The sequence below is a fragment of the Felis catus genome, chromosome D2, assembly GCF_018350175.1.
Source record: "Felis catus isolate Fca126 chromosome D2, F.catus_Fca126_mat1.0, whole genome shotgun sequence".
Taxonomy (NCBI): Eukaryota; Metazoa; Chordata; class Mammalia; order Carnivora; family Felidae; genus Felis; species Felis catus.
In genome coordinates this window covers 73,012,448-73,036,491 of record NC_058378.1, presented here as the reverse complement: position 1 = coordinate 73,036,491, position 24,044 = coordinate 73,012,448, and the positions used below count along the sequence as shown (strand labels likewise).

Genomic DNA, 24,044 nt, shown 5'->3' with positions numbered 1-24,044 from the left:
TTGCATGGGAAAATCTGCTTCACAGCTTCAGACTGCACCTCTCCCACAGCCAAATGTGTCATGGGTCTGGGATACAAGCCACACATAGAAATCCTGGTGTCTCAAAGCAAGACATCAACGTGATTGGACTAGAAGGTTCATCTTTGCATACAAAGAACAACACTAAAAACATTAATACCATGCTAAGGTACTCTATCTGTTCCACATGGTCTTCTGCCCAAGAACAATGAAGATGACTCACTGAGCATAATTATGCTAGCTCCTAAGGTCAGAATTATGCTAGCTCCTTTATACGCTCTGTCTCATAGAATCTTTACAACAACCCCACACAATAGGTATTATTTTACTCTTTTATTACCAGTTAGGTAACTGAATTCCAAAAGGGTTACGTAACTAACCCAAGGCCACATAGGACAGGGCAGAGCCAGAAGAGGAATGCAGGCCTGTCTAATTCAAAAGCTACCACATGACCATTTTGAAATTGAGTGAGTTAAAAGCAAATACAAATATTTACTTTGGACACAAAACCCAAGTGAATTTCATAAGGCAACGCAGTGTACTTGAATTTAAGTTTTTTACAGATTTGGAACACATCTTATTTTGTGTAGGTGTGACCTATACACCATCGGAGCAAAACTTCAAGAAATACTCATTAAATTGAATTGAAGACGGTTATAATATATTTAATAGCTCTATGCATAATACACAAGAACAGGTTCATTCAAGATTATTATATCTATGTCTGGCAAGTCACTAGACAGACTTCTGCCAAGGGAAATCAAAAGGACAGATAACCCCTCAGAGAAATACACAGAAGTAATAAAAGTAATATTACTTTTATTATTTACCATTACTTACTTACCATTACTTTGCAATATCTTCTGTCTTTCTAAATAAAAAGATACCAAACATTTGAACCAACAAGGTGGTTTTTCCAAAGGGTACTCTGAGGGTGGATAATTTTGCTTTAGTATATAAAGGTCACTCCAAAGTTTTATGTTCTTTGGGGAGTCCTCCAAATGAGGATTTTTACCAGAGAAGAGAGATTAAACTGGGGGTAATGATCACATTTTCCAATCTAAAAAGGGGACCAAACTTCTTTTATTATCCGTGAAAGTAATCCAGTAAAACAGATAAACAAGATAAGAGTGGGCAACAAGGGAAGTGAAAAATAAGAGAAAAAAACTTATTAAAACGTATTTGGCAGAAACTCAGAAAGACAGAGATGTTAACAATTAGGACAAAAGGAGATGAAGGAAAAAATGCTAACTTAGAACTGCCCATGAAATGTCTTTGTTATAGAACTACAGGACCCACTTGCCTGGGAGGGGGGAAATCACTCAACTACATTATGTTTTCACTTTATTGCAGGCCAGAAGATGGGCCACAGAATCATAAAAAGTAAAATGCCATTAACTAATACTGAATTTTTCCTTCAATTTAAAAGGACTTGCTAAGAAACTGAACACAAAATGTGCCACACAGGTAAGAAGGCGGCTTAGCCTGTTTTAGAGAGCACAAACATTTCATCGATGTGCTAGGCAGAGTAACGCCCCCTTCCAAAGACGTGCACATCCTGATCTCCAAAATCTATGAATATGGTGAGTTACGTGGCAAAGAGAAACTGGCTGACCTTGAGATGGGGAGACAAGCCCGGACTGTCCAGGTGGGCCTCATAATCACAAGGGTCCTTGTAAGCTGAAGAGAAGGGCACAAGAGGGAAACCAGGGAGACTCAACGTGAGAAGGACGTGGCTTCCTGGGCTGGCTGGAGTAAGGTGCAGGAAGGGGTCATGTGCCACAGAATGTAAGCGGCCCCCAGAAGCTAGAAAAGGCAAGCGTTCTATACATCCTACCCTAGAGCCTCCGAAGGAACGCAGCTCTGACATCTCGCTTTCAGTCCAGTGAGGCCCACGTCACACTTCTGACCTCCAGAACTGTAAGATAACAAATGTGTGTTGTTTTAAGCCACTAAATTTGTGGTAATTGTCACAGCAGCAGTGGGAAACCAATACATCTGACCAGCCAATGCATGTAAACTCATTGTTAGTCTTCCCTTATTCTTTAAAGCAAGCCAGTAGACCCTCATGTTTTGCACAGCAAAAATAAAACGATCACTTTTTTGTTACAACAAAAATTGACTCTATTTTTCAGTTTCAAATAAATGTATTCCCAGTTAAACTCAATTAATGAGGTTTTATGAAAACAGAAATCAGAACTGAATTAAACATGTATTTGTAGCCTGTTTAGTACATCATCATCATTGCATAATATCGCTGTAGCGTAGCCAAATCTGCTTCTGTCTTCACTTGCAGAATGGAGTAACCAAACACCCTTCCCTAAGAAGAACTTCCTCCACTGGTTTATATGTAGTTCTTAATTCTTTAATTCTAGTCGTCTGTCATCAGCTATGTTTTTCTAGATGCTTCCTCCATTCCTTCTAAAGTGTTCCCATACTGGTGAGTATTCCCAACTTCCCTTTTAACAATATCAAGCTGTGAATGTGAATGGCCAATGGTAATTGGTTGTACTGAGAGCAAATTTGAATTTGGGGGTGGGGGAAATCACCAGAACAAGAATTTGAGAAAGGAAGAATTGTAGGTACCTATTCAAAAGTTAATATTAAGTAGGTTGTTTTTTATTTTGTTTCAAGTTTGTATTTCAATTCCAGTTAGTCAACATATAGTGTAACATTAGTTTCAGGAGAAGTACGTTGTTCAAATCTTCGCATTCACCTCCTTTCACCAAGAGTACTGAAGATGATTAGGTTTCAAGCCAATCTATAAAACTTAATCAACCCGTTAAGTATGTGAAGTGCAAATTAATCATATGCATGAAGTCTTCCACACCTACTGGGTACCTGCAATGTACAAAGCACTTTGATATGAATTCGAAATGCAAAGATAAATGAAAATTCTTGCCCTCACATAGTTCACAATCCAGAGGAGACTAATAATTATACCACTGCTAGATAGTACTATAATGTGCATTTAGCAAAGGTTCAGTGGGGCAGAGAGGGCATGCTTGATTTGTCTGATGGTATAAGGAGACACGTGGCAGAGAAAGAAACACTTGGGCAATATCGGAAAGGAATGAATATTCTTATTCCAATTACCTCCACTTGCTGGGAAGGAGGAAGCAGTGGCCACCATTGGAGAAGAGGCAGTTTAAACAGCCCTGGTACCTGGTTAACTTCTCTCTGCATCTACGAAAACAAAACAAAACAAAACAAAACAAAACAAAACAAAACATCTCTTTGTTGCATTTCTAAACCCAGGCTACGTTTTATGAATTGGGAAAGATAGCACTTATTAGAGAGCGTTGAATTTAGGTAGTCCTGGGTTCAAATGTGCCTGGAAACTGTCACTGCATTATCTTGGTAATTTTCTCAGGCTTTCAACTTCTGGTTTCTTGGCTATAAAGCAATCACCAACATCACCATCTTCCAAGATAGTGGTGAAGAGTAGAGATGGTTTATATAAATCACCTAGCATGAGAGATCAAAAATGGAATTCTGAATTCGGATTCTAACACCAATCCACACATAAGTCAAGTGTTCACGGATCAGGAAATTCACCGAACTCTTCAAGAATCTCTGCCAAGTTTAACCCAAGCCCCTCAGAAAATAAAGCAAAATGCAACACAACTAAATCCATCTCCTATTTAACTGAAGAATAAATCTAGCAGCTCTGAGTCTGAATTGTTTTGTCACTTGACAACAACAATTCTCAGGAAGAAGTGTAAGTTCTGTAAGCAAAAAGACCACATCTTCGTCACCTTTGGTCCCATACTACAATTATCATGATTTCTTGTGTAGTAGGTGCTAATTTTTCACCTTAAAATGTAGTGATAGTCTGCATGCATGTAAACGATAGAGATTATACTTTCTTGGACATTATAATTTTGAGCTAACAGCAGCGCCAAGAATATATCTCTACTAAATGATTTATAATGTGAGACGAGGAAAATCACTCAAACTAAATCCATTTATTTAAGAAATAGGGTATTTGAGTACATACTATGTGTCAGGCACTATTCTGGGCACTGGGGAGACAGCAGTGAAAGACACAAAAATCTCTAACTTAATGAAGCATATATATTCTAGTCTGAAAGACTGAATCTGACAGAATTTATAACTAATAAAAATAATAGGATAAGCACTAAGAGAAAAAGCAGAAAGGAAGGGCAGGTTATCAGGGAGACTACGTCAGGGTGGTAGCCATGTTGTGATGGCAAGAGCTCCCCAGATTCTATAAATATTTTGAAGACAGAAACAACAGGATCTGCTGGTGGACCGGTCATATGAAATGCTGTCAAATATTCAACAACTGGGATATTCTTGGAGTCAACAGAGATTCACCCCAATTTCCCTTCATCAACAGAATTGTGCTAGAAACTATTTCAATCACTTAACTCCTGAAACAACATGAATTCTGTAGATAGATGTTCAATGACAAGGAGACAGGAATTTTAAAGTAAAGCTTTAAAGAAAACACATATCTGGTGATAAAGGTGATGGGCAGGTCAATTGCCAAAGATCTTAAACAGAATGACTGCACTTCATTTGGTGGTCCACCAATTCATGAGTGAATCTTTGAAGATTAAAGATCAACACTAAATAACAAAGGTTAACAAACTCAGAAGTTATATAAACAATCAATTTAATTTTACACTAACTTTTCATGCGGTGTCACAGCGCAAGTTTTATGTTTTTTAATTCAAAAATAAAGAAGATGTCTTGATTAAATAAGCTAGGTTCTTTTAATGTTAGCAAAAGTAGAAATAGTATTATTACTAAAATTTCACTATTACAGCCCTTAAACTTTATATTTTCTGTAGGATACATGTCATACTAATTTGAAAATTAGTATCAAATACATATTTGAAAATTATATATGGAACAAATGAAAATTATAGATAGAGATTTAAAATCTATATCTACATAAATGGGGGAAGGAGGGAATAAAGGAAGGAAAGAAAGGAGAAAGGAAGAATCACTTGTTTATAAGGATTTGTCATTCCCAAATTTCCTCCATTTTTAGCTCATCTTGTTCAAGGTAGTACCAAAGAAATCCAGCAGATGGCATTCATACATTTTTCTAAATATGGTGCTGCATAAAACCAAGATTGCTTAAACATTGTATTTCAGACCAGAAAGAGCGAGTAAATCACAGTCAGAAGCAAGTGCATTTCAAAATTTTCTATTACCATGGAGAAATAATGCTTTTAAGCTATTCTAATGCACATTCATAGCTTGCAAGCAACTTACAATTTTCACTTCCTATTCTAGTAGCTGGTGGAAAGTAGGCATTCAAAGCCATTACTTGCCAATCAACAGCTTGATAATAGAAAGCTGTAAGTAAACACTTAGAGACCTACAAACTTTTTCCATGATGGGATATGGAATCATTATTTTCTTCTAGTTTCTTTTCAACGCTTTTATTGGTTGTTCTACAAAGATAGGTTCTGAAATTAGCAAACATTATTACTGCCAATTTTTAGCTAAGTAAACATAAGCTCAGAAAGAGTAAAAAATGAGAGGACAGAGTAAGAATCTATCAGCCAGGAAAGAATCAACAATAAATGAATCTAATTTCTTTAACTAGAGAATCAATAATTTATGTTCAAATTCTCAATTAATAAATATGGGTTACACGAACAAGTTAATTAAGGAGCCCTATTTTCACATACACTTATTGAACACTTCCTAAATGCCAACACTGTTCCAGGCTTTGAGGAAAAAAAATGACGTATAAGTAATACCCCTGCTCTCATGGAACTTGTGTTTCAGTGGTTAGAAACAGAAAAGAAAAAAAAAAAGACAAGAAAGATATCAGAAATGACAAGTAGTATGAAGAGCATTAAACTTGAATGTGAACATGTGACTACTTTAGATCGACTGTTTAAAGGAGGGCTTCTTTGAGGAGGTGATATTTCAGTTGACACCAGAATGATAGAGCAGAAAACCATAAAGAGATCAGGAGGAGGAGCATCCCAGGCAAGAGAAACAGTTCCTGAAATGATCCCAAGGCCAGAGTGAGCCTGGCCTATCCGGAGAGCAAAAAACCCAGTGTGTCTGGAGAGGAATGTTCAAGGAGGAGAGTGGCATGATACGAGTTCTGAGAGGTTGCCAGGAGTTGGGATGGATGGATGGGAGAATAGAAGGGGAACAGAAAGAAATGAACAAGAGTGCTAATTTCAGGTTAATCAGAGATTCTTTAATATGTTGCTCTTTTTGGAAGTTTTTCTGTTAGTTCACAATCCTGCCTTAGCAAGTACTGAAACATGAATATAACACTTATGATTTGATATTTTAAGAAGATGCCACCCCTTAGGTTATCACCTTAAATTATCAATGACCACAGGGTAGCACTGAAAAAAATACATCTGTAGAAAGTATAATAAAGTGGGATGAATAGGTATTAATTTCAAGCGATATTCGGGAGGTAAATTTTCAGTAATACTTGAATTGAGTCTGTTTTGTACTGATTTGCCCTCTTCTATTCATGGAGTGTAAAAGATATTCTTAGTTAATGATTTAGATTCACAGATTCTGATCGATGTTTTCTGGTCCAAAAAGGTGTTTTAAGGGATTCTCAAATTTCTCTTATATTCTAATATTTACCTGTTGGTTAAGATTTTATTATAAGCAAATTTTCAAAAGCAATGTATTTTTAAGGCTGTTGGAACTGAAGCCCAAGCAATTAAAATGTAAATAAAGAGGCCCACTGCCCTCTGTGACCTCACACAAATCATATTATCAATCAAAATCTCAGTTCCTCATGCAAAAACTGGGATATATGTTTAGTCTCCAACTAGAATCTCAATAAAGAGATTTGATTTTATCGGATGAAATTATTTTTATAAATACAACATTGACATTTTACAAATTTTAATTGGCAATAAATTCTAGAGCTGACATTGCACTGACCTCAGGATTACTCCCATGTCACCCATTCCCAACCAGAAGCTTTCTTGTGTAAAGTCCGCAAAAACTGTCAACAACCACACCATGTAATGGTGGTTTGAATTTGCAAATACTTTCTCTCAGCAATCACAAAGCCATATCCAGAAATATTCATTAGTAATTATATTTGCATCTATTAAATGTAGATTAAGAGGATTTTACTTTAACAAGATTTTATTTACCAACTAATTAGAATGACAATTTATTATAAGTATGAAAATAATTAACTTAGAATTAATAGAGTAGTATAGCTTTTCTGGTTGTAAGAGAGAAAATCATTTCTCTCCCACTCTGTGGGCCTTGTTTTGCAGCTACTTGTATCAGTCATTGTTATTAATTTCACATTTTTACTTACTCTTTATTTTCCTAGACATTTGAATTCTGGTGCTGTCAATTTCATAAAGGTCTTTTAAAGATAAATGTGCTATGTATCAAAAGCAGTTGTTTAAATAAGCTTTCAGTTCTGACAGCTTTGCTCTTGATACTTTTCACAGCAGCAGTCAGTCATGGCTTTCTTTGTAATGCTTCCTTTTTCTTCCCCCAATCAAAGTAAATATGTCCTTACAACTAGCATTACCCTGCAAAATGTTTCCTCATGTTTAATGAACATGACCCTCAGTATAATGAACAACAACAAATAAACAAATGAAATCCCGATACTCCCTTATAGAACAGGGAGAATTATTACATTATTTCCTTCATACATCAGTCAGTGTCATCTCCATATTATTTGGTCAAATGTCAGTAAATGAACTTAAAAAAAAAAGTTTCTTTGCCGGCATGATAATTAGATCATTAGTTGGCCAAGCAGAAATTTACTTAACTTGAAAATATAATGTTTAGAAAGTGCAAATGCAAGTAACTATACATTCCTACCTCTGACATTTTCAAATACAACTTCATCTTCCCCTTTCTTCCATCAAAAAAAAATCTGTTGTCTTAAGATAAAAGGGCCACAAAACTCCAAGACTTAATCCCTGCTTCAGGCTAATGACAAAAAAAAAAAAATTTCATTTTTTTAGTTCACATCCTGAAAAAAATTCCCTTGACAGAAAATGCTCTGAACTAGACTCCGAAAGGCAAATGCATTTGCTTCATTTCAGTTTTTCAGGATGACAAAGGAGAGAAGAGTCATGAAGAAACACAGAAGTTGACCTCAACAAAATCTGTTTCAAATATTAATAGATTTTTTAGAACATTGGACAACTCCAAATTTCAAATGTTATGCTAGAAATAAATATTTGAATGACAGAACACCTTACCCTTGTACACCCAGGATTAAAAATCATATCATATTTATTTCTAATCATGTCACCGAAATGCTACTGTTTTCTGGGCTGCAAATAAATGACTTATTCATAATAATGTGACACAGTTATGTATGATTGATTGGTATGAAATAGAAAGGGACTTTGTCCTCAGTGTAAGCTTAGAACAGGGCCTGTTCAGTGCCCACTATCCGTCCATCTGCAACCAGCCAGCTGAATTACCCTTCTGGTAAGAGACTCAGTAGATTTTCTCACAGTATGATATCCACTCTACAATAAATTACCAATCCCAACTGCCTCTGTTTTAAGACATTTCTAGATTGCAGTTCATCATAATTCTATGACTTGAACCTTATTTAGGACTTTTAACCATCTCATCATAGTTTTTCAAGGTTCAAGGAGAAAAAGACAAGCAGACAAAGTACTCCTCAATTTTTGTTTCTCTTATAAGAGAAAACACTGCTATTGATAAAACAATGAGTAGTATAGAAATCTTCTTGACTCTCCATACCTTAAAGCTTTTCCTTTTCTTTGATTTTTTTCCTTCCGTTTCAATAATTAGGCCAGGGAAGGAAGAAAGGAATTTCTAGTCTAGTGGTCACGCTCCACATACTATAATTTTGTTGCCGTTTTTTCCCCTAGCCAAATAGTGCCATTAATCAGCAGGAAAAATATGCAGCAAAGTATCTATACATCCTCGTATTATCCCCAACAGAGAGCTGAGAATGAAAAAGTTGCTTCTGGAAGAACTTCTGTCACAGTAAAGAACTATGGTGGCGTGCCCAGAACCTTGGAGCAGGATCACTGTTACTCTGGGTTAATTTGAGCTTTGGTTATAGATCAGTACAAGGAAAATTTAGTGAATTCACTTAATGAATGAGCATTCATTTAAAAACTGCCTTTCTGTATAGCCAAAGTCTTGCTTCCAGAATAATTAAAGTCAGTCTGAGACACATTTTTACCCAGAAATTTCAGTTATTTATCCTACTTACGAGGTTTATGAATACTAATTCTTAAAAAAACTAAAAACTGACAAAATCTACTACTGATACTTTACTTTGACAGTACAGTTCAGTTTAGTACACTGTGATTTCTATTGATTGTTGTATTTCCTTTGTTTGGTAAAACTCTTCCTTTGATTACATTGATTCTAGAAGTCCCAGTTATTTTGTCTGGAATCACATGGGTAGTGCTTTGAATTACTCTAACATGTAACACTAAAATATTCATTTGATTGTTTGAAAATTACCTTAAATCTTAAAATATGCATTTTAAGCATTCTGAAATAATGAAAATACTGCATCTTCCATTTTTTCTCAAATTCAGTTCATATGAATCCTGATTCCATTAGTGAATATTTAATCTTGATATTCTGGATGATACACATATGAAAAGATAGTTGTATCAGTAAGAGTTTATTCTGCGTATATGTCATTGCATGTTAGTTATGCAAATAAGTGGCATATCTGTAGTTTACATTAATATTTAGCTACAAAACCAATAACGAACAAAAATTATTGGTAAGTGTAAGAGGCTTTATGTGTAAGCTCAATCTGCATATTAATAATAGAATACACATTTAATAAGTAGATATTCATGAGACTTAGAATTTAGATAGATAAATGGACTAAAATAAGACAAAAGTGAAGCCACGACTAATCCCAATAACCACTTTCCGCTTTATATTTGCATATAAAATAAGAAGCAACTCCCTGGTACCATTAATTTTTTTCTTCTTAAGCAAAAATAATTTACTATCAAATATTTAAGGAATCAAAATAAGAAATCACTTCTGAAAATGCAAATTACTTAAACAGCAACTGCTACACATCTCAAAGGAGAATTTTAACTTTACTAATTAAAAAAAATAAGAGTACAAAACAACATACACAGAAAACTATACCAAAATAGGACTTGCCCTGAAACTAGCCCACCTCACTGTCGGTAGATAGAAGACATCTGTAAACATCTCATATTTGATGTTAAACTAATTCAACTACAGCCGCAAAAGAAAACATGATTCTAACATTTGCACTCCGAACTTTGCAATATATCCCCAAATAGGTTTTGTTCCCCTCCCTGATTCACCACAGTTTAGGGCATCGTTGGACAATTTCCATCCACTTTTTTTTAGAAACTAGTGAAAAATACACCTTCCTAGGCGGGATTGCTAACTGTAGGAAGCTATGTGTTGCTGCAAATTTGGTGGAAATACCACGTTTGATCCAAACGTGAGTTTTAGTTGCGATGTTTCAGTCCACCAGCGAAATGAATCCTGATGGCCATAAGGAGATCATGCACCTCCCCAGGTGGATGACTTACTTCATTCTAACCAACACCGGCACTGGGAAGAGGACAGCAGGCACAAAACGCTGGGAAACGGCCGCGGGAGCCCCAGACTTAACTCTACAAAAATATCTAGAGAAAAGGGGAGAAAACTGGCTTTTGCAGATGAAAGGCCTCAGAAGACTTCTGTCAACAGACATTTTAAAGATTAGAGCAGGATTAAAATGAAAGTGAGCATCTTTGTTGAGGGAAATGGCACCGACAAAATGGGATCAATAATCTGATCGTTTCTCCCCACCGGTGTTTGACCAGACCCAAGGTAAACCGCAATAAAGAATGAACATCACAAAGTACAGATCAGCTTAAGGGTCAGGAGAGATAAGAAGCGGAGAGCACAATATCCACCTGTCCCTTTTTCTTCCTTTAGAAACAAAATCAAATCCCATAAGAAGCTTTAAAGTTCCAGCAAGTAACAAGACATTACATTTTAAAAATGGTAATATGCCAATTCTAGATATCAACAACTTTGAACATTCAGAACCTCACGTTTTCCACAAAAATCTGTTATAATGGGCACTGTTCGTGTATCCGTCACAGGATTTGATTTTAAGGTGCTTTGATCAAACCTTGAATAGCTTTGGTCAATTGTCCACAAGTTATTTGTTTTCCTGAAGATCTTTCTGTGCCAATGTCTGAAAAGAAAAATATAATAATTTTTCATGAGGAAAAATGAAATTCTTATTGAAGGAATTCCATAAAGTTCATGTAAATTTAGCACAACAATAAATGGGCTTTTCTCAATTTTATTTTTGAAAATTTTCATAAAAAATTTAAATCTTAACATAAGCTATTGGAACACTTTTAAAAGAAATGTTTACAGAAAATAAATATGAAACAAAATGTAATGTAATAAATTAAAATGACATTTTAACATATTCTAAAGCTAGCTATATATGTCTTCCATTAAAATAGAGCATGGCAAATACTGCATTCATTTTATAAACAACCAAAGAGGTTAAAAGCAATTTAAAGTGCTCCCACACAATCCGAAAATAAGTTTCCAATAATTGAATCCAAAGTTCTTGAGATCATAAAAATCTGTAATAAAAAAGTTTTAAGATCAAATATAATAAAAGTATAATTTGTGCCTATCAAAAACAAAAAGCTTTTAAGCATTATGATAGTTAAAATCCTTCAGTGCATTAATCCTCTAACAACTGTTTCAGTCAAGGGAATGTTGTGAGGTCAGGTTTGAATTTTTTTGAAACTTAGTTTGAAATTGTATGTATTCGCTTTGAAGAGAACTTGCTTTATGTAGCACCTACCTCTCCAGGAACTCAAAAGACTTCACTGACTTAGATCCTGACTTTAGCCTGGTTCGTTGGTGCAGTTTTAATTTTTGTATCTAGTGAAAATCCATGTGAAGGGCAAACCACTAGATTGACGATATGTCTCCCGGCACACCCATTCTCGCCAATGGGTACAATAATACTGGACAGAAGTTAAAGAATCACTTGGTGGCTTACCAACTCCAGAAATTCTACTTCTGTTTGGAGAGCTTCATAAGCACTTTGCATGTCGTCTTCCTTACAAAGTTCTAATTCTTTCTTAAGTCTGTTTTAAAGGAAAAATTCACTCTATGAGTTCAGCAATAAACTTTTACAGTAAGTTTTGGTTATATGGATAGTGGCAGATTTGAGTTTAACACTAAAGAGTTTGGAAAGAAATTTTAATTCTCTAAAGACTATATAAAATTTGCAGAAGAAAAAAAAGCTTCCATAAAGAAAAAAGGCAGACTAAATGCATAATAGGCAATTTTATGTTAGTTAAAAGAGCGTCGCGGCTTAGTGGGAAAAATATAGTACTGTCTGAAGAGCTCTGTATTAGTCCTGGCCACTAACAAGTTGAATAACTTGGCTAACTCATTTCGCCTCTCTGAACCTAACCTGAAAAATTTAATTACAGAAAAAATTGACCTCTGAGATTTCTTCTTGCACTAAAATTAAACATTAACTTTATAGTACACACATGTAATTAGAATATATTTTAATTTTAGAGTAAGAAAGCAATACTTCTTTCTTCCAGTTAAGTCTTTAATCCTTAGAATATTCTGAAATTAAAAAAATATTTTATGTCTGTATTTCATGTAGAAAATAGTGAAAAGTCTTCTATTTCTAGCATTACAGACTTCCAAAAAGAAAAACATAAGCAAAAGCCATGAATGGCAGTTGGAGAGGTAGAGAGCAAGGGCAGCCGGGCAGGTGAGGCCAACCTAAGGGCGGATACCAAGAGCAATCCTGATCTCACAAACCTAAACCAGCTGAGCCAGCCCCAAGGTGCAGAGACTAGATCAACTCGAACCTCTGCTGAGCTCCAACCCTTAAGGAAAGTCTGAAGGGGTCCTAGGCCAGTGGCATTCCCTGTACGCTAGGAGAAGCAAAAGAAAATCCTCTTGGAAGGAAAGTTGAACATATTTAGACCTACAGGCCTCCCACAGATTAAGAGGAAACCATGAGCTCAAAATCAGAGATCACCCAGCGTCCAAGAAGGCAAGTAAAAGTTAGAAGACACAATAAATAATAGAGTATATCCGTAATATATGAAGAAGTACAAGTCAATAAGAATAAGACAACACAATGGAAAATGGGCATAAAAGCACACACACACACACACACCCATACACACACCTCTACCAGATTATCCACAAAATGTGCTCAACTTTGTTAGTTATCAAAGAAACAGAAAAGAAAAACACAATGAAATGCTTGACACACATCAGAATAGCTAAAATGTAAAACAAGCAACAAGTATTGACAAAGATTATGACCATATGCCATAGGGGCTGCTTCTTCATATTTGGTTGCAGAATGAAGATGAGGAGAAGTGTGGCTAACTCCCAATGAACATGTAGTGTGATTAAGAAATAAACACTCACTGCACATCACTGAGATTTAAGGGTTGTTTGCTTCTGAAGCATAATTTAGTCTAGGCCGTTGGGGGGGGGTGGGGGGTGGAATTAGAAAGTCTGGAGAAACTGAACATTGATGGCCACTAACACTCAAAAAACAAGAGGCACAAGGCCTGCTGATGGGAAAACATTCCATCTATGCTATAGCTTTGCCAAAAAAATTCAACCTAAATTTGATCAAGCTTTTAGATCCAATTACCAATTTCCAAAAAATATATTAGGTCAAACAAATACATTTAACCATACAATGGGAACATAATCAACTACATCCAAATTGTGGGAAACTCTACAGGATAAAAAATGTAATTTCCTTAGGGTGCCTGGGTGGCTCAGTCGGATAAGCATCGGACTTCAGCTCAGGTCATGATCTCACAGCTCATGGGTTCAAGCCCCACATCAGGCTCTGACATCTCAGAGCCTGGAGCCTGCTTCAGATTCTGTGTCTGCCTCTCTCTCTGACCCTCCCCCACCCATGCTCTGTCTCTATCTCTCAAAAATAAATAAATGTTAAAAAATGTGTTTAAATCTTAATTTCCTCAACAAATAAATTACAAGTTTAAAAAATAAAAGAAAATAGGGGAGCTCCAAGATTAAAAGAGATTTAAAAGACATCAGGTCACTGTCATATGTAGACCTTATCTAGAACATAATACAGACAAACAAAAAACTGACACCTATAAATTGTAACTGTGAATACTGACTAGATATTTGATATCAGTTAATTATTATTTGTTCAATTGCTATTAATTATTTTGTGTGTAATTATGGACTCCATGGTTTTTAAAAGTTATTTCTTAAGAGACATACTAAGATAAATATATAATAATGATATGATGTATATGATTTGCTTCAAGTAATACAGAAGAAAAACAAGTGGAGACATAGATGAAACATGACTGGCCATAAACTGATAACTGTTAAAGTTGAGTGATCAGTACATAAGATTCATTATATTTTTCTTTTTTACCTTTGTATGTGCTTTAAATCTTCTAAAATAATTTTCTTAAGAAACAGAGCTTAGCAAAGATAGTGGTCATAAAGTCAAAACACAAAAATCTGTTATATTTCCATGCACCAGCAATAAACAATTAGAACATGTCACTTAAATTAAAACCACCATTTTCAACAGCATCCAACACTGCAAGGTACCTAAAATTAAAACTTACCAATGATGTGCAAGATCGACAAACAGAAAATTCTAAAGTTTTATTAAAAGATATTAGAAAAACAAATTGAGGTATCCTAAGTTCATAGACAGGAAGTCTCAGTTTAATAAAGACATAAAGTCTCTCAAAAGTAACTATGATAGTAAGTACAACTGTAACCAAAATCACAACAGATTTTCATGGATATGGTAAGTTGATTCAGAACTGTATATAAGGACACCTGGGCTGGGTGGCTCAGTCTGTTAAATGTCCTACTCTTTTTTTTTTTTAAAGTTTTTAATTTATTTTGAGAGAAAATGGGCAAGCAGGGGAGGGGGAGGGAGAGGAAATCCCACACAAGGCAAGGCTCAATCTCAGGAACTGCGATCATCATGACCCGAGCCAATGGGACACTTAATCGAATGAACCACCTAGGAGCCCCGTAGCATCCTACTCTTGATTTCAGCTCAGGTCATGATCTAAAGGTTCCTGGGGAGAAGCCCTATGTCAGGCCCCACACTCTCAGCACAGAGCCTGGTTGGAATTCTTTGTCTTTCTCTCTCTTTACCCCTCTCCCACTGACACATGCACACTCTCTCAAAATAAATAATAAAATAAAAACATTAAAAAAAAGAAATGTACATAAAAAGTAAACAGCCAAGTATAGCCAACATGCTCCTGATGAAGACCAAAAAAGACAAAGGGGGTGTCATACCTTGTATCATGACTCCTTATCAAGTAATTAGTTAAAATGGAATAGTATGCATTTAGTAGTAATTAACACAGTCTTACGCAGAAATCAACAAACTGACCAATGAAACAGAAGAGAAAGTATAATATGAAATATATCCATGTTATTTTATTATTTTTAATAAAAGATGTGACACTGTAGATCACTAGAGGAAGAAGAAACCATCCAATAAATGTTGCTGGGACAAGTGGTTATCCATGTGCAAAAAAATAAAAATGGATCTTGTTATACACATAAAATCAATTTCATATAAACTAAAGACTTAAATGTGAAAGGCAAACCTTACAAATTGTTAGAAAAAATATAGGACAATATCCTTCCGATCTTAGATGGGGAAAGAGTTCTAGAACAAGACACAAAAATGCTAACCACAACAAAAAATGACTGATAATTTAAACCACAGCAAAAGTAGGAACTCCAGTAAAGCACAACAATATAAAGAACTCCAAAACACAAAGCAAAAACAAAAAGCTTCATAAGTTGGGAGAAGATATCTTCAATGTGTAATAGACAAAATCCAAAATTATTAAAAAATATAAAAATAAAAAACTTCTAGAAACCAGTAAAAGACAAATACTCAAAAACCCAGTAGCAAAATAAGTATGAAGCATTTTACAGAAAAGAAAACACATGGTCTATTAACATATGAAAAGAAGCTCAATGACATAGATGGTAGGGCAATGCAGATCAAGACCACAAAATGCCATCTTATGTCCCTGAGATTGGCAAAAGTTAGTAAGTCTGAAAATAAAGTATTGAAGAAGTTGGAGATCAGTGGGAAATTTTATCATGTGCTAATGGAAATATAAACGAGTTTAATCACTTTGGAAAAATAGTTTGTTGTTATCATGTAAAGTTCAACATTCATGTGCCTTATATGCAGCAGTTCTGCCAGGAGTAAAACTTTAACTCTTACGCGTGTGCACCAGGATGATCACCTGAGCACTGCCAGTGAAAACAAAAACTGGAAGCAACCCAAATGTGCATTGAAAAGAGAAAAGAGTGGTGCCTGGGTGGCTCGGTCGGTTAAGCGTCTGACTTCGGCTGTCATGGTCTTGAGTTTGTGAGTTTGAGCCCCGCATCAGGCTCTGTATTGACAGCTCGGAGCCTGGAGCCTGCTTCGGATTCTGTGTCTCCTTCTCTCTCTGCCCCTCCCCCACTTGTGCTCTGTCTGTCTCTACCAAAAATAAATAAAATATTAAAAAACAAAAAAAAAAGAGAAAAGAAAGTTGTGATATATTCACATATCTACACTCAACAACATAGGCGAGCTTTAGAAACTAAGTTGAATAAAAACAGTATCATACCATTTTTACATAACTCAAATATAAACAAAAATAAACAATATGCAGACATATATATAAATGTATGGCATAAATTTAAATAAATCGTAAGGTAACAAAGAAAATTATATATAAGAAAATGGACTAAATGCCATATCACACACACACACACACACACACACACACACACACACAAGGAAATGAAACACAGTGTAGGACAGCAATTACATGTGGAGTAAGGAAGGGTATGGAATAAAGGAGGAGCCATGGCTAAATGCAAGGTCTAGTTTAGTTCACAGGTGCCTATTATATTATTATACTTCATACCTTACACATAGTTAGGGAAGAAAAACATGATTGTAGGGATGGAAAAGGAAACAATACCCTATATATGTGAACTTCATTGTGTTCTAAACTTCTATGAATTTAATAGTAAATAGGAATCCTGAAGGAATGCTTACATAGGAAAGATAGAACAAGTTATTAATTTTTGAGCATTAGATGTTTACACAAGCATAAAAGCCTTATAATGAATATTTTTAAAAAGTGGAAAACTGAATGGAGAGTTACAATGTACTGTGGAGGCTGCTCTAAAATGTACTTCAGACCTCATTTGAATATATTTATCTTTTCAAATAAAATAGTAGAGATCTTTCTTCCCATCATACCATCCATACTTGCTCCTCCCTCTTTTCAGTTCAAACGGACTGCAGGTTCCCTAAGACTGTTTATGCCCATCAGAACTGGGCAGTGACCACTTTCCCTTTCAGTTAGCTAACAATAAAAATGAGAGACTACTGAAATTAAGGAGGGCAGTTAGAGCAAATTATAGGAAGTATTTCACTATTCAGCATATAATCAAGCTGTAGAATTTAGATCTGCACTTAAAGAAAAAATTGCTGTTGCTAGCTTTAAAAGAGGCTAGATAATAATGGTATGAATATTAATACATTTGCAGCTAGCCAAAGCCATATAATGGTAAGCAGATCTCATGCTTCAGTGCATAGACTGATTGCCTATAGGAGTCAAGAAGGACTTCCTTCACCTGCTGCACAATAACTAAGGGCAGTTTGCATTGGTTATTGTCACCTTTCTCTGAATCATCAAATAATGACAAGGATGGGCCAATATTGCTAGTTAGCTTTGCAAAACTTATGTTCCATGTATTTTTATGATTTCCTGCGCCATTCCAATTTTTGTGTTACTTCTGAGCGCTAAAGAAAAGCCTTTACTGGAAGAACACTCTTTTAAGCTATAGAACTGTACACAAGTACTATTTAAGTGGAAAGAAGGAAAAACTTCACCCAAAGTCCTGGTACACAAACTCAAACGACACTAAAATTTAGGTATATTTCATCATGGTCTTTTGTTTCCCTATAATAGGGACTATGTACACTTACTTCCTAGTTTTTTCTTTTGCTCAATGTTATTACTTACATTTCCCCCAGTTAATTACACATGCCAGTTCATACCATATAAGAAAAACATGCAGTGATCCAAGTGACTACATCAGAGTTAACTTAATCATTCATTTATAAGTTGTTTTCTACGTTTTCCTACTATAAATAACATTTCTATGCACACCTTTGTACATAAACTTTCTTCCGTACTTAGAATTGTTTTCCTTAAGATAGAGCTCAGAGGTGGACTCTTAGATTAAATGGCATAAATATTTTTAAGTGCTTACAATGATTTATTTTATGTACATAAAATTGCATTCCAAACATATGCAATGAATACTGCCACAGCAATGTATTATCTCCATACCATACTCTTGTCAATTTTGGTATGGTCATTTAAGAATGGCTTTCAAAATTTGATAGAAAAATTGTATTTACTGGTTTCAATTTGCATTTAATTGGTAAGCAGTATAACTGCATTACTATTTGACTTATTTGCCCTGTTATCCCTACTAACTTATATAGTGTATGATACAAAGCATGCATTCTATGTATGATACAATGTATTCATAAATACATGAATAAAACTATCGACTTTAGTGTTTTCTGACTGATTTTTCATCAGCTGATTATGTGGTAAGCTGTTATCTGTTGTTTGTCATAATTACTATAAATTTCTCCCAGTTTATCATCCCATGATGCTGACTTTTTTGACACATGAAATTTTAAATCTTACATGCTAAGTCTATTAATCTTACACATTTTGGTTTCCTTGATCACACCAGAGGTTTAACAAGTAGTTCTGTCTACTTTTTGCTAGTGTTTCCTTGGCTTGACTGTCTTAGTATTCCTTCTGTATATTAACTCATATGAAAATTATTTTAGCGCCACTTAAACACATACTATTTTTTAAGACATGTAGGTCATCCTCTCTCATGTACAATTTATTTCTGAAAATAGGCTTCAAAGTTGAATGTGTGAAATCAGGGTTTTGGTGTCCTAATTATCCTTTCTTCAGTCCAGGCCACAAGCAGACAGTTACGAACCTTCACAGGTGTGTCAGTCTGAACCAGAGAGATCTGTTGAGGAGGAGGTAAAAGAGAGTGGGGTCCTGCCAACAGCTATTATTGCAAATCCTGGGCGAGCTGAATTAGGCATCTTCTTTAACCACATACTTTCTATCACCTTCCTTACCCCCATGCCAAAAGGGGTTATTCGTAAAAGTAACATATGAAAACGGAAAAAAAAATCTGTTTTCCTTCAAAGACACCAATGATTTTTGAAAATGATTATTGTAACATTATACATGGCTTGTACAATAAATAGGCAAAATTATTTCAAAGTGTAGGAACATTTACGAATAGTCACATTTATATCAGAATATAATGTTTAAAATAATCAATTGACTCTGTCATCAAAGTTTCCCTTGTATTTACTTAGAAGCTTTAATAACTATAGAAAGTGCCAAGAGTTCACAAAACAGGAGATTTCTATTAGGTTGAAGGCTACATAATCAATGCTGTAGAGACACTTCTGTTAGTGAATAAATGATGAAGTTTTACTAGAAAAGATGCAGAGTCAACAGAAATATTCAACATAGCTAAGAATAATCCTGGAATTAAATGGAGATTTTCATTTTTTTATAAATGCTAAAGAGAGAGAGAGAGAGAGAGAGAGAGAGAGAGAGAGAGAGAGAGAGTATGGATTGGCTATAGATATATAATTATTTGACTAGTATTTTCCAGAAACTTTACTGTTGAGATCTTGTTATACTTACCCACATAGAGTTCATTTTTATTGATAACACAGAGTACTGCAAAATACATGTGCATTATTTTCTCAGTGTCACCTGAATAACAATCCCTGTTACTCTACTAAATAACGCTTATTCTGGTTTTTTTTTAATGTTTATTTTTGAGAGAGAGAGAGAGAGAGAGAGAGAGAAACAGATCCCAAGCAGGCTCTGTGCTTGTCAGCATAGAGCCCAATGAGGGGCTTGAGCTCATAAACTGTGAGATCATGACCTGAGCTGAAATCAAGAGCCAGTCGCTTTATCAACTAAGCCATCCAGGTGCCCCAATAATGCTTATCCTAAATAATGCTATAGAAACACCCCCATAAATATTTAGGGATACATGTATAAAAATGTTTTCAACTATGAAACTTTAAAAACTCTTCTACATCCATCAGAGGGAGAAAGGCTACATAAATATGGCATCTCCATGCATTAACAGTAAAAAAGAATGACACTGATCAATACAAACCAACATGGGAAACGTCCATAATATTTTGCTAAGTAATAAAGCAAACTGCAGCCCAGTAAGTGCTAAACACACATACACACACACACACACACACACACACACACACACACACACACAGATACATAAACCCTGAAAGGATGCATGTCAAACTTTCAACAATGGTTACATGGGGGGGGGGGGGGTTCTGGAGTAAGGTGATAAGAGAGGAGACTTTGATGTTTTACGTTTTTGTAGTGTTTGAATTTTGGATTCAGTCAACATAACCTACTCTCAAAATTTAAAAACACCTCTACACATTTGGTAAAACAAAAAATATAAATGTGTGTAAATATACACATTTATCTGTGTATCTTTCAGAGAGGTTGGGAGTGTCTGAATACCATCCTGTATTTATGCCTTCTTATAAATTGAAGGACCATCAATGTGACCTCTACATCCAACTTAACTGGATGGCTTTTTCACTGAAAAGGCAACAGCACTGATTTACTACTTCATATAAATGCATTTAGAGTCTCTCAGTAGGAGGTGTATATTAACTTTTGTGCAGTTTCCATTGCAAATATCTCTTCACAAAGCCTCACTATCTTCAAATGTTCAGAAGGACAGCCCCATGCTGTTGACTCTGCAGCTTTGTTTCTGAAATAAACTTCCTGTTGTATTAAACAGGCACAAATATTGGTTATAAAAAAAATGTAAAACCTTCTAGAAAGATGTTTTGCGGGTAAGAAAAATGCCTGAAATGCTTCAAGTTGTCTGGCATGTCACTATTTGGAGCAAATAAAAAGTCATGATCAAGAGCTGTATTTTGTTGACCCTGGTGTTGGGTAATAATAAAAAAATATTTTCTGTTGGGAGTTTGAAAGGGCCCAGTATATAACATTCTTCTTTCCTCGCTGAGTTCTGCCCTATTGAGAAATAAGCAAAGCAGAAGATATCGCATTTACTACGAATATGGCAGACACTGGAGAATGTGGCTTATATCTGCAAGCAAAGGACTGACTAATATTGAGCCCCAGAATTAGACTAAGGTAATACACACACCATTAAAGGCACAACTGGACGCCACAAGCTTTCTCTTATGTAGTCCTATCACTGTGAAGCTTATGGGACAGAGGAGCAGAGTGGAACATACACTATGTGAGGTAGGCCACCTTCCAAAGAGACAGGCCAAAGAAAGGGGCTAGCTCCAGCTTACCTTGCCAAACTCACCAGTCAGACTGAGTTGCTCGTCCTCACCTTCGAAAAAGAAAGGCGGGTGTTGGGGAAAGGCTGGGGGGGTTAAACCCGTAAAAGTCAGGAGTGAAGAAAAGAATTCCATGGGGCTCTCCCAGTGGTGGGAATATACCATGCCTTTGTAAATCACATTCAAAATAGGTGAAGGACTTTATCTTCTTTGTAGTGAAAATAAAATTATATGTAGACTCAATCGCTGGAACATTTATTGAACACCATGTGCCCTTGATTGTGCCAGATGTGAGACTGATAGAAAAATGAACAGGAAGTAGAGGGAATCCTCAGTCAAGTGGGATAGGTTGACACACATAACTATCATAGAATATGATTAATGATATAACAGAATTACAAACATATTCTCTATGAACACAGAGAAAGGAAAAGTAGAGGAGAGTTTTCATAATTTATTAGAATTATTTATTTAATGCCTACTATATGCCAAGCTCTGTACCAATGTCTTGGATTCTGAGTATGCAATGGTAAACTGAGTAGACAAGATCCCTCCTCTTGTTGAGCACATGGCAGAGGAGATACTAACAAGATAAATCACATAAATATGTAATTACAAAACAGAATTCGTGCTATAAAGGAAAAATACAGGTTGTTATTTTAAAAAAATAACAGAGGGAGGGCTTCTCTGAGCAAACATTTCAACCAAGATCTAAAGGACAGGGTATGTTCCACCTAGGCAGGAGACAGGCAGGCAGAAGTGCTGGCAGACAACTTGGGGAGAAGGAAAGGTAGAGACAGAGGTCCTCAAATGGAAAAAAAAGCTTGGATTGCTTGAGGCAGCATAGTGAAGAGGGGACCATGGCTGAAAATAACATCAAGGAGATGGTCAGAGGCTATATTGTGACGAGGCCACACTAAGGACTTTAGGTTTTGTTATGTTCATTATGAAGTCATTGAATGATTTTAATAAGGGGATGACATGATTCAATTTACAATGGATCAGCCTGTGCAAGAGTGGATGAGTGGGAGAGAAGAAGTAGAGAAGAAGAGATACTTACTGTGATCCAGGTGAGAGAGGGTAGTGGCTAGAACTAGGATGTTAGCAACGGGGAGAGAAAATTGGAAGGATTCAAGAAATATTTTGCAGACAAATCAATAAAACTTGGTAATGGATTAGGGTAGGGTGAGAATGATGAGGTTTGTAAATATGTCAAAAATGCCTGCTACATTTTAGGTTTGAACAAAACCCATAAAAAATGACACGTGAGCTGGGCCTTAAGGACTAAGTTAGATTTTAGCTCATGGAGAGGAAAGAAAGATACTGAGGTGTGAAGAAGTCCTGTGGCATATTTGGAATTCCGTAAATGGTATTCTGATGCAATAGTAGTATAGGGCACAGATTACGAAGACCTTTGAACTCCACATCCAAGTACTAACCAGGCCCGACACTGCTTAGCTTCTGAGACCAGACTAGAACAGGCATGTTCGGAGTAGTATGGTCATAGACAAAACCTTTGAACTTCTGATAAAACTTTTGTGTTTGCTTTTTTGCTTATTTAATCAGGGCAGCATCACTTCAGATCTATGATTATATCAAACTGTTGGGTATTCAGGACCGGAACTTAGGAAAGAGAGATTCAGGACAAATATTTGGAAATTATATGTGATCATTAAAACCATTACAACATACGAGTCACCCATAAAGAATACAAAGGAAGAAGACAATCAATGATTAACCTTTAGGGATCCCCTGCATTTAAAGGACAGGTGGAAGGAAAAATGAGAAAAAAGCTTGAAAGTCACGAAATCCACATGGATAATATGAAGTCAAAATGTAATTGTAAGTAATTATATAATTATACCTAATTATAGCGCATTTCTATGTTCCAAACACCGTTCTTAATTTTTACTATACCCTTGCGAGGTAGGTGCTATTATGAACCTCATTTTATAGATCTAGAGACTGAGGTACAGACAAGTTAAATTGTTTGTCCAAGACTACTCACTTAGTAAACAGTGGAGCTGAGATTCCAAGGGGTTTGTAATCTTAATCTCTATGGTTACTGTCTCTTAAGCACCTGAGATTTATCATTTCTATCCTCCCTGAACTATATGAAAAAAACAAAACAAAACAAAAGAAACAAAAATCACAACAACTAGATCAGTCATTATTGTACAACCTTCTGGGAGCTTCTTAGGGATTAACCCAACCTTTGATTTAAGTGTTAATCACAGCAATATTCTACAAGTTAGCTGACTTAACATGATCCCACACTCTTCAAAATAGAACCTTTTAAATAAATAAGCATCTTGGTATTTACAAACAGGAAAAGATTACCTAAAGCAGAGACCATCAAACCACTGTGAATGTAAGTACCGAGTCTCTACAATAATGGATGACATCACGATAGTGTCCAACAAATAACCTGAACATGGCAGATTGACTTAAAAAATAATTATAAAAGAATTCCAATAATGTAGACAGAATAAAATATGTATAAAAATTTCCAATTACTAAAAGTAGAAAC

At 35.5% G+C, this 24,044-nt stretch overlaps 1 protein-coding gene across 6 annotated transcripts in view; it reads right to left on the bottom strand.

Annotated features, from left to right (window-relative positions):
• Window positions 1-1,079: 1,079 nt before the first annotated feature.
• Window positions 1,080-24,044, bottom strand: part of CCDC172 (coiled-coil domain containing 172) — a 69,279-nt gene continuing 46,314 nt past the window's right edge. The window contains exons 8-12 of one of the 6 annotated variants that reach the window (XR_006587347.1): window positions 12,047-12,134; window positions 10,557-11,212; window positions 3,115-3,204; window positions 1,856-1,936; window positions 1,080-1,698 (exon numbers count right to left, since the gene is read on the bottom strand). Coding sequence is in view for 2 of the 6 variants with exons in the window: in XM_045040728.1 (XP_044896663.1) it covers window positions 11,177-11,212; window positions 12,047-12,134 (124 nt within the window). In the remaining 4 variants the exon portion in view is untranslated. Of the gene's footprint in view, window positions 1,937-3,114; window positions 3,205-9,633; window positions 11,213-12,046; window positions 12,135-24,044 lie in introns of those variants that run through there. The other 5 variants (XR_006587349.1, XR_006587346.1, XR_006587348.1 and 2 more) reach the window with 5 other exon arrangements.